This window comes from Alosa sapidissima, chromosome 13 (assembly GCF_018492685.1).
Source record: "Alosa sapidissima isolate fAloSap1 chromosome 13, fAloSap1.pri, whole genome shotgun sequence".
NCBI classification, from domain to species: domain Eukaryota; kingdom Metazoa; phylum Chordata; class Actinopteri; order Clupeiformes; family Clupeidae; genus Alosa; species Alosa sapidissima.
The window spans coordinates 9,255,243-9,269,854 of record NC_055969.1 but is presented as its reverse complement, the minus strand read 5'-3'; the positions used below and the strand labels follow the sequence as shown (position 1 = coordinate 9,269,854).

General features: G+C 40.4%; 2 protein-coding genes across 2 annotated transcripts; one reads left to right on the top strand and one right to left on the bottom strand.

Moving 5' to 3' along the window:
* Window positions 1-89: 89 nt before the first annotated feature.
* Window positions 90-6,407, bottom strand: golph3b (golgi phosphoprotein 3b). Its single transcript, XM_042059493.1, has 4 exons — window positions 6,001-6,407; window positions 4,963-5,094; window positions 4,067-4,181; window positions 90-2,543 (listed from the first exon to the last, which is right to left on the bottom strand). The coding sequence occupies exons 1-4, from the start codon at window positions 6,205-6,207 to the stop codon at window positions 2,119-2,121; spliced, it is 879 nt and encodes a 292-aa protein (XP_041915427.1). The 5' UTR covers window positions 6,208-6,407; the 3' UTR covers window positions 90-2,118.
* A 1,551-nt stretch (window positions 6,408-7,958) lies between these two features.
* Window positions 7,959-10,257, top strand: isl1b (ISL LIM homeobox 1b). Its single transcript, XM_042059768.1, has 6 exons — window positions 7,959-8,040; window positions 8,327-8,516; window positions 8,908-9,152; window positions 9,314-9,588; window positions 9,731-9,856; window positions 9,956-10,257. Exons 1-6 carry the CDS (start codon window positions 8,007-8,009, stop codon window positions 10,058-10,060), a joined length of 975 nt encoding a protein of 324 aa, XP_041915702.1. The 5' UTR covers window positions 7,959-8,006; the 3' UTR covers window positions 10,061-10,257.
* The last annotated feature ends 4,355 nt before the right edge of the window (window positions 10,258-14,612 follow it).

Sequence of the window (14,612 nt, the reverse complement as noted above, 5' to 3'; positions counted from 1 at the left end):
TTACCAGGTAGGTTAGTAGTCTAGACATGATCTTCAACCACGTGAAAGGCACTAAATAGGCAGGTAAACAGGGGAAGACTACCATAACATTATTTCAGGCACTTAAAAGATCTTCTTTTATTATGTGGTAAAAAGCAAGTGTACAAATCAGGATCCCTTTCATGAAGTCTCTGAAATACATTTACATTTATGACGTGTTTTAACAACAGTACGTCTACAGGTTTGACCCCTGCTCACCCCAAAGAAAATAAGAAGTGCCCCCCCCCTCCACCCAAACTTTGTCTACTCGCCCACTGAACACAACCACTGAAGAGGGAACCGATTAGCCAGAAAAGATGTCCAAAGCCAAAAGAAACAGGAAAAACAAAAAGAGGAAGAGACACTTAATTAAAAACAAATTTACAAGGGAAATAATGTAATAAAAGCTTTGAAAAGTAGAAATACAAATGACTTTACATGACAAAAAGAGAAACAGGTGGTGAAATTATTAACAATACCAAACTTAAAAAAAAAAAAGCGTCACGTTCCAGCAAACGAGTTAGCCGTGGTGTCCTTGTTTGTTTAGCGAGGCTTCATGAAGTATTAGTGTGCGAGGGTGAGTGTCTCTGCTAGCTGTGCTGGGGCATAACAGCGGAACTTGTACCTATCCCGAACACATCCCAGCACCCCCCAGTTAGTTTGCTTATTGTAAGGAGAGCCATTTTGCTATTTATCCCCGAAAAAAAGGCAAGCTCCACTTGCTTAACAAATGAGTGGAAGTATCTGAAAGCAAGCTGAGGAAGGATCCAGGGAGATCACAGGGGGGCATGGACCAATCTCTATGAGAGACTGAGGTCAGAGGATTGTTTGTCCTTACCAGCAGACAACATGGCCAAGACAAACAATAAAATTGATAGGTAGACTGGGCTTAAAGTTTGGTAAGGGCTTTAAGCTGACTTCTTTCAGGCGTATGACAATAAACAGCAAAAGTCTTTTTCAAGATTTGGATCTTACGTCACAAACCCTAAAAACCTGTTAACCGGCATTGGAAAAAGTATGAATAGGGCAAATCCGAGGGGAATATACTATGAGATTACGTAGTTCAAGCTACATTTTACACCTTTGCATACAAATACCCTACACGCAAACATTCCTATCGTATCATCACCGATACCAATGTTTGAACACAACGCGTGACAAACCTGCCCATCCTAATGTTTTTATGCAAAACGGTCATCCTACTATTGTAGTTCACATTGCTCACATAGGGGGAGTTACTGTCTACCTACAACCACTAAACAGACCTATGCTCAAGCCCAATCCAATCCATGGGGCCTGTCAAGGGGAATGTCTTTCACATTAAACTGTGATACTATGCACAAACCTGTGGCTGATCAACATTGATATCAAGAGCAAAGACATACAGAAACCGGCTGCCAGACTTTCCACAGATACTCGTTTCCCTTCTTTTGATATCCATACCGTACAAGACCGCCCCCCATCTCCTATCCGACTGGTTAAAAGTGAGTTTCAGTCAGATGAGTCCAATGAGTGGCAGATGTTAGTATTTATTAGCGAAATTAGAGAGTAGGGGACACTAATCACCCTGGCCAATAGCCTGAAGGCATTTTCTTTTAGTCCTTAAGTTCACACACACATGACAGAAATGTAGGCTTTAAGTGTACTTATAGCAGGCTTGAGTTCTGTTCTTTTTCTCATGTTGTTTTTCCTTCCTGATGAAGAGTGAGACTAGATATTGCACACACTGAAGGAAGATTCTACGTCTCCCTCTGAGTTGCACTCCATCTCAGGTGTTAACAGGAGATCAGGTGGAACCACACCAGCGCTCTAATTACACAGAACCTCACAGTGAACTGTATTTGTTTTGCGGCCCCAAAAAAAAAAGGTCAGAAACAAGAAAAAGAAAAAAAGCCTTCCCCCTGATCATCAGTGTCATCATTATTATTATTATTATCTTAATTACCGTTCTAAGCATCTTTACAACAAGAGTCCAAATATGGTAGCTACAGAACTGAGCTCCAGGGCCAACAGCCTTCTGTGTCTCCAAGTCTGCCTTCATGATCGAGCTAAAAAACAAATGTCCACCATTTTCCTCTATACCACCTATCTTCCCACAATTCATTTGGTGAAGGCGGCCACGACGGCCCAAAGCAGCTCGTTGGCCCCCGACTTGGCGGCTTCGACTTCGGGGTCAAGGTCCAGCAGCAGGCGCACCCTCTTCATGGCCAGGTCGTACTGCTCATCCAGGAGGGGCGCGAAGGCGTTCTCCAGCACGTCAGACGAGTGGGCTAGGAAGATGAGCGCTAGCATCCGTCTGTCCATGCGCTGCGGCTCGTTCACCCACCGGTCCAGCACAGACTCCTGCACCTTGCGCACCAGGCGTTGCTTGATGGTGCTGTTGGTGAGCGGGTGTGTGGTCATGTCGAACAGCAGGAAGTTCTGCTTCTCGGTGGTGAGCACGCCCTTCTCCACAAGGTTCTTAGCCAGACGCTCACGCACGTTCCGCAGCTGAAAGTGCAGCTTTAATGGATTCCACGTCTCACCTGTAAGACATAAGGTGACAGGTGAGACAATTTTGCCAGATAAACCTCAAACAGCCAAGCATACATCAGTGTGCCCAAAACTAAGAAAACTCTAACTCTACAACACTGTCCACTGACCATGTGCTACAGACCACCTGACCGATTGCATGTCTAGGTTATATCTTACTTTGTTCCGCTTTGAAACTAGCCTGGCCTCGGCCTGCCTACGTACTTCCGGTCGATTTCTTCTCCCTACAGTACTCCGTCTGGAATAGGTTGATTCACGCTCGTTTACTTCGGCAGTTAGGCAGCCGACCAACCAGCGAACAGAGGGCGTCCCTGAGAGCGATTACGTACCCAGGCATGGTGTTTAGCTACGTCCCCGCCCCTGAAGCAGATCGCTTGGAATACATCAACGTAGGGAGCGAAAAGGACTTATACTTATGAAATCTTTGAGTAAATGTAAATAATAGTTTAGCCTATTAACAGGAGTGTCATGAACGAAGTCACAGTGGAGTAGGATGTTATATCGTCAGCTAAACTTTAGTCATAGATTTTGTCACTTGAAATAGGCTACAAACGTACCTGAGTCAAACTGTAGTTTAGTAGGCTACATGGTCGGGTCAAAATCGCTATTTTTCAAACACTAAGAAGGCTCGACATAACTTGAAACTTTGACCAAAGCATCATCAGTGTCTCTACATATGAACTCGAGCATTAAGAACATTGTTCGTGTACACATAGTTTACTAAAAAGAAAGATTTTGGACCACTCACTCCTTGCAAGATGGCAGCGAGCAGAAAAAACAAGCGAGTTGTTCTAAACCTCTCTTTTAGTAAACTCTGTGTACAACAACAATGTTCTCAATGCTCGAGTTCATGTGTAGAGACACTGATGATACTTCGATCAAAGTTTCATGTTGTGTCGAGCCTTCATAGTATTTGAAAAATAGCGATTTTGACGTGATTGTATCAAAAAAGTAGTAGCCCTATAGGAATCCCATTCAAAAGGTCATTTCACCCGAATACGACAACGCATACAAGCTTAAAAGTGGCGCTTTGGACGTACTTATGCATTTATATGAAATTTTGACTTGGGTACATTCACAAAACACTATATGATGCATTTTGGCGAGAGTTACGCAGATGAAACGTGTGATTGTTTGCTGATAAGATGCACCCGTGCTTGTTATGGGCGTGCTGCAGAGAAACTTCTGTGTATGACGAAACGCCGGTTGTTAGTGATTGGTTCAAAGGAACTCCAATGATTTTAAACCTCAAACTGTGCACTCCCACCCGGAAATAAACGAACACCTATGGATCTAGGCCAGACTCTCTGCGAAGTCAGAGAGTCTGGTTTCCAGGCTACTTTGAAACTGCCAAGTGCTTACATTTGAATGTCTGCTATCTCCTGATAGGCTTTACAGGTTTAAAAACAGTCCCCCCAAAAGTTCTACAATCATTTGAATATTTGTTTGCCATGCAAACTACACCCTTAGTGAGACGCTTCAGTTCCACGCCTGGTGTAGCTTCCCTGTTACTCACCGCTCAGCAGCTCAATCCAACTCTGGACTGTCTCAGGAGGCTGGGTCTCTTTGATGTGCTTCAGAGCCTCGTCCAGTAACATATCCCCCGTTGGTGCATCAGACTTAAAGATGACCTGGCAAGAGTTATAAGGGGAGCTGTTATGGTTTGCTACCCAACACACAAAAAGATAGAACATGCTGTCTTTCTGTCTGTCAAAGGTCTGTCTTTGCATTTCTGCACTCCCTAAGCACGTCTCACATTCAATATCAAACATTTAAACAATGTTCCACGTGTTTACACATATCTTGTAAACAGAAAATAAGACAACTCAACCATTAATATGATTTGTGACAGGTATGAGGGTTGAACAAGGAATTTGTTGTGAGACAGATCTTCAAAATAGATCAAATTATTGTAACAGAAGATTTCAAACTGCAGCGCAGTGAGACAATTTTGCAAATAAACCTTAATGGCTATATACATTAAAAACATTTAGAATTTGTTACTCATAATTAAACTTTAGCATACTGATACATAACTGATATGTGCACAACAAACAAAAGCCAATTAATGTAACAGAACAAATGGCACGGCTTCAATGAAAAAGGTAGCTCCTTGATTGCATACTTTACTTTGATTGAACTGTTCCTCTTAATACCCCGTGCAATAACACCATAAAAATCTGTCTAGCAACACCTTGTGATACTTCACTGGGTTCACAGCTCAGAACATTCCTCTGACAACTCCTCCACCCCTGGCCACACACCCCAAACCCCACCCCCACTTTCAAGATCTTAAGACAGCTGTAGTTGAAACATCTGGTTGCCAGAGAGTGTAGATGGATAGGCCTTAAGCTAGGGCCCAACTTTCATGCTTGCATTACTTTATTCTTTCTCACACGTATCCACACACACCTTTCTTGCCAGCAGGCTTTTCCTCCTAATGCCACATGGCTCCAGATGTAACCGTCCTCTCAGAGCCAGCTCTATGAGCATGCAGCCACGAAGTCCGGAGGAAATGCAGTCATTCCAGAATGATGTGTAGCCCTGCAGTCAAGAAAGTCAACACCCACATACCCGAGTTGCAGTAAAAGTAAACAGTTATCTTTATTACAGCACTGTAAATCATGGAAAAAATCGGCAGCAAAGGATTAAATTGACAGAATAGTGTCACATGCTTTTGAGGCAATGAGAGATGTTTACAGCGAACTCCCAAGACCTGACCACCCATGTTCGGAGTAAAATCTAAATAATGAGCAAGCAAGGACGTAATAATCTCTTTGAAAATGCAGTGATGCTCTCAAAAGGCACTCAATCTCTTTGTATTTGCACTCATGGAGCTTTAGATCGAATGACATGGCCATGTAGTAAGCTGGTCACTTGGGCAGGACAAGAAAGGTCGGGTGAGAGGCTTTAACGTTAAGTTGTGAGGTTTAACGTTAACTCATCCCCCAGTATCTTACATCAAACCCACTGACATCAGCTCCATTACAAAAATGTAATTTAATGGCGATAACCCTATGCATATTTTGCGAGCCCAGAACAATGTGTTTTGTTAGCTGGTTACATTTGTAACTAGGAGACTTCAAGTTTTCGTTTGCTACATGGCTAACGTTAGTTGACTGGCTAGCTAAATCAATAGCTGCTAGACTAATAGCAACAGCTCACTTTAGCTGGCTTAAGAATGTAACGTTACTGATTTAACCGGTAAAGTTAGGCTACATGGAAAAAGGGGACGTTGCTACATTTAGCTTGCAAACCAAGATCAACCAGTTACATAGTTTATCCACCACCAGCGCCACGTTCACTTTGCTTCGTCCCTAGCCAGCTAACGTTGGCAATAAGGATAGCCGCCGCAGTGCCCCAAGAAGATTCCACTAAACCGATTAGCAGGCAAACAGTTAGCACAGCTAGCTAGTATAGTATCCTTGTCATAGTAAAACGTTATCAAACCTCTCGGTCTTTCAATCCCAAAAGCAAAACTTCTTCCATCAATGTAAGACGAGTTTCTTTTGAATCTCCATTGTCATCTTCCTCTTCCTCTTCACGACGAGACTCGTCGTCTTCCCCAATTCCTCGCTCCTTATCGGCAGCTGCATTTCGCGAGGCCTCGGTCCGTCTTTGCACAAGGCCTGAGCTTCTCTGTGTTAAGGAAGTCATGATCTATGGATAGGCCACAACAGCGACTACAACCACTAAATCACCTTTAGAATAGCATGTGCATAGATATGCCTATGAATTAGAAAGCTAAGACATCGAAAACGTCCTTGTTGACGTGGATAGTCAGGCATTCGAGAGCTGTTGCCTCCCAGGCACTTTCCTCCTCGATTTCCCCTAACAATATGGCGGAGAATGATGACGACAGAGATGGTATCCCAGATGCCAATCTGTGATGAGTGACTGTCAGTGTGCAATAAAGTGAAGAATTAATGCTACAAAGTATTTTGTGTCTTCAAATACTTCATTGTAATTCGAACGTGAATAATAGACCTAGGCCTATATCCTAAGCGCTACAGCTCTCATACATATAGGCCTAGACTAGCCTACTTTATATTACAGAAACATTTCGTTTTATTGAATGTCAACTGAATTGAGATCCATATTTTGTTTCAAACATAGGCTACATTACTTTGAACGTTATGTCATTATTTAATATATTATATAGATTAGACTCAGACATTTACAATTAGTGCAACTGCAGAAGATTACACTAAAACATAGACTGCAAGTTAGCAGCTATATCTGATGATAGGTGATCTAAGCCTGCAGCATTGCACTACCAAAGGCTTAGGCTATAATTTTACCTTGATTAATCAAGGGATCCTTACAAAAGATAACTTAATAAATAAGTTGTGGGACAAAGCACTGCAGTTCCTCTGAAGTGCAATGCAGTACAATGCAGTTTCATGTACTGCATGCCTGTATATCAAGAGCAAGGACTCCTCAAAAACGACAAAACCCTGAAAAATGGCAGCTATTTTTGTAAGTATATGGTTCATCATATTTCCCAATTTCCCCAAGTTATCCTCAAGCTTCACCTAGTGATAAAAACAAACAACACAATTTAAAATATAATAATAAAATAGCCTTTTTACATTTTATTTAGGCCTACATAATAAAATGTAAAAATAAAATAGCCTATTGGTTAGGTTAGCATAACAAAACCCTCCACTGAATTAAAATGGGTTAGCCTGCATGTTTCAGTGATAAACCTAGGCTTACCACACCAGAAGATTGTATGCCCTGACCACACATGGTGGTAAAGTTAAGGAGCAGTAACTTATTAACCTCATTGCCTCATCTAGCCTTGCACCTCATGTTTGCCACACACATACTCACATGTGTGGTAAACTCTTATCAGGAGCAGGCACAATCAGCACAGATTTCTATTCAGAGTAAATTTAAGAGTTAAGTCTCTTATATTTGTGTCTTGTGTTTACCATGTTTGTTGTTTGAATATAATGTTTATATGCCTCTCTCTCTCTCTCTCTCTCTCTCTCTCTCTCTCTCTCTCTCTCTCTCTCTCTTTGTATGCAAGTAAGTAAGTATGTGCATGCACCTGTAGACAGAGGTAGCAGAGTGGGGTGAGTGAGAGTGAGAGAGAGAGAGAGAGAGAGAGAGAGAGAGACTAACTAATATGTCAAACAACAAACATACAAGTACAATAGAAAAGTAGGCTACTGTTGCAGACTACGTAAGTAAAACTCAAAAGATGTTTAACTCAAAGATGTTTAATCACCTGAGCAATGAGATAGATAGAGCAGTGACATTCTCACGCCCCAGTGCTCTCCCAACTGCAGTGACGGTACCACTTAATTGGCGTTTCCACACTGCAAATGGGCAGCAGCACAAATCAAAACACACGCTCTGTGCCAGCGTGACGCATGCCGGGTGTACAGCCTCTCATTCTGCGTGAACGAGATATATAAGTTACGGTTTACTAAATCCGAGTTAACAGTATGGAATATCCTCAGAAAACAACATTAAATTGGGGTGAGTAAAATGATCAAATCCCAGTCTTTTGTTCTACAAACAAAGAAACATATCTTTGGATTTAACGGTGCTATTTCATGTTGACTATTTGTGTGCAAAATGAAGTGGGAAAAAAACAACAAAAAACAGATTTTGCTATGTTTTCTTGCTCTTTTATTGATAGGGTTATAACACTGCTTTGAAGTAATTGGCACATGTTGGCAATGGCACAAATTGGGGACTAACAGCCATTTAACAGCAGCACAGGACTTTGATCATTTGTGTTCCTTTGCTGTTCATTTTGTAGAAAGTGCAATAATTTCCTCATGTGCCGGATGTGGACATCAAATTCTTGATCGTTTCTTCTTGCGGGTATTCCCGGATATGGAGTGGCATACGGCATGTTTAAAGTGCGCTGAGTGTAAGAAGTCTTTAGACGGTGCAGGTACCTGCTTTGTAAAGGATGGCAGAACTCTCTGTAAAGAAGACTACTACAGGTGTGTATAGGCTTGCTTTATTTTTTGCTATAGGCCTACTTTGTGATGGAATGACATGGATGAATTAATCTGGCTACTGCTAAAATGTCTAGGCCACAGACATTTTTCATGGGTTCAACAAATAATTCTTGAGAACATTTTTGAGTTATGATTACAAGTTGTCTGTGTGCCCAACAATGTTTTTTAGGGATGTGCGTAATTTGGCACCTTGGCAACACACTGGACACTTGTTGCAGTAAAGATACATTGCTTATAATAGCCTACGTATACCTACAGCTACAGACTATTTTCTTATTTGTATGTAGCACTCCCTCAAAGCAAAACACGTTTCTCAAATAGATGTGACAATGTTACAGGTCTCTCAAAATAAATATGATATTTCTGTACTCAGGTTATACGGAATTAATTGCGGAAAATGTAAAAAAGTGTTCAGCAAAGACGACTTGGTGATGAGGACTTGCAAGAAGATCTATCACTTTGACTGTTTTCGGTGTGAAAGTTGCAACTGTCACTTGCTCCCCGGAGACGAGTTTCACATGCGGGATGGACACCTGTTGTGCACGGCAGAGCATGATGTGTTCGAAACGCCAACCGAAGAGCGCAACGGGCATTCCGAAAACATTTCAAATGTTAAGGGTAGATTTGAAACACACACATATATATATATATATATATATATATTCCCCATAAAATCGTTTGTTATCCTCAGCCAAGAGGGACAGGTTGTTATAGTCCTATCTTTGACAGGAAGATATAGGCGAGCCTTGAATCACACATTTATTTATTTTTCTTATCAGAATTGTCCCATCTGGACGTGGGGTCACTTAAGCGCACCCCAACACCGCTGCAGAGGACCACACGGGTCAGGACCGTCCTCAGCAAGAAACAGCTCCACATGCTACAGACTTGCTACAGCGCTAATCCCCGGCCAGACGCCCTGGTGAAGGAGCAGTTAGTGGAGATGACGGGCCTGAGTTCCAGGGTAATCCGTGTTTGGTTCCAGAACAAGAGGTGCAAAGACAAGAAACGAAGCACACACCCACACATAACTCCGATACAGACCACCCAAAAGGTGAGACCTTTGACAAACATAGTCTTAAAATTATGTTTAAATACATACATCTTTGAGATGGATATAAGATGTAGAGTTTTTGGTGAATTGAATAGCTAGATCTACTGCCTCTGTTTTAATCTGTGGTATTGTCTCTGTCAAGGACAAAACAGAAAAGGCATTGGAGACAATTTGTCCTGACAGTCCAATGGACTTCCTGAGGTTTCAGCAATCCTGGAAAATTATGAATGAGCTGACACTACACACTGATTGTGATGATTGGTTGGTGGTGAGTTTTAGATGAGACATCACCACACTCCTGCTTATATTATGAGGGAGAAAATAGTGAAAAGTTAACAGTGATTTCTCTGCTGTATGTGTTTGTCAGACATCTTCATCAGGGGAGGCAGATTCCAAGTCATTGTCCTCTCAGCTGTTGGAGACACCCTGCAGCAGTTTGGTTTCCAGTCCAGTCTCCAGTGGAATCCATTAAACCTACCGTCTCCTTGCACTATCAATATTTCTGACTTTAACAGGAAAAGAAAAAAAAGCAGCAATTTTTGCTTCAAGCTTAGCAAAAGTCTCTCTTCTCAGAAGAAAAATCTGGAACAAACAATGGTATCTCACCACCTCATGGCAGTGGATTAAAAATATAATACAAATAGCCTAATGTTATTTGTATCCGTCATGGCACTACAACTCTTGTGACCAGGTATCCAGTTAATCTCTTTCAGATGTATTATTTTGTATTATGAACTTTTTGGTGTAACTATTTTTGTGAACTGATGTCAGTATTGGCCTAGCATCATCATTTTATTAGATAATATATAGAAAATAAGTGTATGTATTTTAAGCACAGGGAAGAGTATATTCACTTTTCTGTTTGGTGTGTGTTCATGACAGGTTTGCCCCATGGTTTTCAGAAGCTTTTATAGATGGATATTTATTTAAAATGTGTACTTCAGTATTTATTCTTGTACTTTTCATTGTGATAGCATATTTGTAAGGCAAATATTTATATGTTAAATAACTATTGTAACTTATATAATAATGTACAGCACTCTTCTTGGTCTCTTCATGGGGTAGACCATTAAGTGAACAAAATACACTAATCCCAGTTCACTACAGTTCAGTTTAACATCCTTTTGAATTAGATGAATTCAATTAATTAAATAGCCACAAAAGTCATTCAGGCATGCATTTCTGTAATTTGGAATAGGATTGACTGCCCCAAAAGCTGCTTTATTGGACAAAAGAACATTCATTAAATATGGAACTTGAACTTAGGAAACAAAGGTCTTAAATTCAGCAACCAAGATCATATCTGTACAGAGGTTAAAGCCATGACAGACTGAGGCTATCGTTAACGTGTGGACAGACACACTACAGACCCCTCCTCATGTCATGCGATGGAGACCTGGCTATTCTGATATCGCACCAGCTGTACACTTCTAATCACTCATGATCATATATATATGTTATGTTTGTCATGTAGATGTACAACTTTACGATGTCTAATCTCCGATAGAGGTTCTCAAAATTGTTTGACTTCTGTGTCTTAGAACATTCTTGTTTGTTAAAAAGAACGGAAGGAAGAAAGAGAGACATACAAATAAATCATATGGATTTCATCAGATGGATTACAATATATCTATTGGTTTATGTTAAAACAGAATCAACAGAGTTGTACTTATAAATGGTACCATGTAAAATACAATATTATTTTCACTCTGTCTTTACCCATACTTATTCAGTAGTCAAGTCAAGGCCGTAATCATGATATACCCCACCCCTCACACGCACACACACAATATTGAAAAAATGCTCAAAATGTTCCTCCATTATCAAGACATAAATTGTTAGTCAACAGTTGTATCACTCACTGCAAAATAATCACTTGTTACAAACTGGAAAATGGTATTCTAAATGTTTAAATAGAGAAATTGAGTGCAGAGGTGAGATGATTTCAGTTCAGTCAAGAAACAGGGAATTCCCAGGAAGACTTGACTACACAATAATCCTCTCTTGCGCCATCGCTTACTATACAGTATTATGTGAAATATACCATGGAAAAGCAGATTGGTCATTATTTCTGAGAAATTACACCCAGCCTTCGCACCCTGCCTCTCCTGTAGCATATGATCAGTGCTCTTTTTCAGTTTAACAGGGTAGTGCTTAACAACAAACTATTGTTAACTAGAACACATTGTATACAAGGCCCGTATCATTTTCTGTCCTATGTGATCATGTAAACAATATTCAAACCAAAACAATTGCACTCTAGACTATACTATGACACTTTTTAACTAGATAAGTCATTTTTTTGCTCATTTACTCACCCCATGCAACCTTCTATCCCTGCACGCACTCATCGTGGCCCCTACCCCTCTCTTTAGGCTGCTCTGAATGCATTACATGATAACATAGAACTCTGGTTATATAAAGGCATATCCAGAAAGCACATGCAGATGTTGCACAACCAAGTCAGAAAAACAGTATTATTAGACATTATTGTATCACTCCAAGTGTTTGTGAATTTGTTAATACAATGGCAGGATCTGATTTCACCCACCATGCACATTTGACCCCCGCCCCCAAGTCAAGTAGTCGCAAGTGTTTTTAATAGATGGCAATTTTTGAGCCTTGTCTTTCTTGCAACTGATACTTGCTTTTACACATACATTGTAGCGGCACAGCCTGTTCCTGGTATGGGATAATTATTTCACTTCTATAGTTCACCCTTCCCATTATGGCTATAGGTGATGACATGTTGTGGGTGAATTGCAGTGATACTGTAAACTCCAGCTTCTTGCCAATGCTCTACTGAGGGTATCTACAGAGGTACTGTAGGTTTCACCGTAGCTATAGAAATGAACAAAGAACAAGCTAATGCGATAGCTTTACTGGATCCATTGGCTGGCAATTTGAACAGGTTAAGCCAGCATTGTCCATTAGTACTGTTTGTACATGAACTGATATAAAATGACTCACTTTTAAAGATGCATGATAAACACAGCCGTGATACACCCCGACACTGAAAACACAGCTCTCTTTGTCTCTCTCACTCAGATTGCCAAATGTAAACTAATGATAAGCAAGCTCCGACTACTAGAGGTCAGATCTTTGCCACTCAACAATCCGATTACCTGCAGTAACTGTTATTGATACGTTTGACAGCTTATTTGCAGAAAGGGCATTGACGTCTTTCAAAAGAGTGTCCCACATTCTGAAGCCCGGAACAAAGGCTGCTCACCTGACTTCAACTTGTTGGACTCATGCTGCACAAAAGCATGAATGAGGGCACTGCAAACAAAACAGATGCTGTTGTTATCGGGAGACGGTGTGTCGAGTTACCACTTCAGACACCACTGCTGCTGACAAGTTTACTCAGACTTATCATGAGCTAACAAGGATCTAAGATATTGAGAGAAAGACACCTATCCATCCCACCCACTTCTTTCAAAAGATTTGTGATTAGAACCTGTCGATAAATCACTTTTTTTTTTCAAAGTTGAACAAACAAACTTTGAGGTTGATAAGCTCCATTTCTGTGAATGACGATAGAGACTACCGGTAAATGTAAGGCAAGGCAAGTTTATTTATATAGCACATTTCATACACAGGGTTAATTCGATGTGCTTTACCTAAAGAAAAGCGTGATAGGCTAGTACATAAATGCATAAAAGGGCAATAGTAAATAAATAAAGTACATAAAATAGAATAATTCAAATACAGAGCGCAAAACAACAAATTACCGGACCAACTTAACCTTATGCTTCGTCATACCTGCAGTTAGGCCGTTGCATTAAATGTAGCTATAGACCAGCTAACCCACACAAAGCCTGAAAAATCCATGACCATCAGACAGTCTCTCGATAGATTATTATTGTGACAAAACCTCTGTCCGTCTTTGATTATTATCTGTAATCCTTGGTATTGTTGGTAATGTATCATCCATGAAAAGTAAATTTGTATCAAAGACTCAATATGATTTTAAAACAACCATTTCATTCACATATTATGTTTCATAACATAAACTGATTATATTTGTTACTTTTGTTGAACCAGGTCATGTGTGTGTGCAGTTATTAATCAACAAACATTGTGTTACTTTTGTTGAGCAAGTTTCTGTGTACTACTAACCAAGTTATAACAAACAATAACAACCATTGCCTTTCTACTTATTTTGTGTCTGTTGTGTGTGAGTGAGAAAGAGTGTATGCATCCATGCATTGCATATTTCCAAAGCACAATCCACTCTTCCCCATGTGAGATGTTACACTGTTACGTAGATGATGTTTTTATCTATGCTCTGGACACTCACTTCAGTTAGAATTATTCATCCATTCAGACCCCCTCATCTGCATACATTAAACAGAGAGATCTTATGCCCATGTCTGAAGATGCTAAAGCGAGTAGAACAGGCTCCTTCAGGCCCCCTGTATTCAGCTTTTGTGCTCCAGATCAAATAGCGAATGAGGTCCTGCACTTCAACAGAACATTTCATCATCTCTATAAAGGCATTAATTAATATATCAAACATGTGCTTTTTGCTCCCCGGGGCTTTCATCTCGTGCCCCTACTCTGGTGTTTTGTGGGTTTTTGTCTGCGAAGTGGGAGAAATGTGAGAAGGCTTTAGGGTAATTAGTCGTGCTTTTGATTGGAAGAGTAGTTGATTAAACGGTCTGTTTACAAGTAACACGTGTTGATGATGAACTGCTTTTCAACAGCTTCTGTCTGTCTATTTCAACATAATTTAAATAGACAGCTTGTATTAAACATGTAAAAACTGTGCACTGACTGATGTGTTGTTATACTGATATGTTGTGGTTAACAGTTGTGTTAGCATACTGCAAGATACAGTAGAATCATACATTAAGTCACTAACACACAGACGAACATGTAACAATAGGTCCACAATTCCTTATTGATAAAGAGGAGGACATGTCAAGTTGATAGCTAAAGCTGTATCAGAATGTCTTAAATCTGATTCCAGCCATCATGGTTTGGGTGCCCATGGTTTCGTTCAACATTCTTACTTTAAA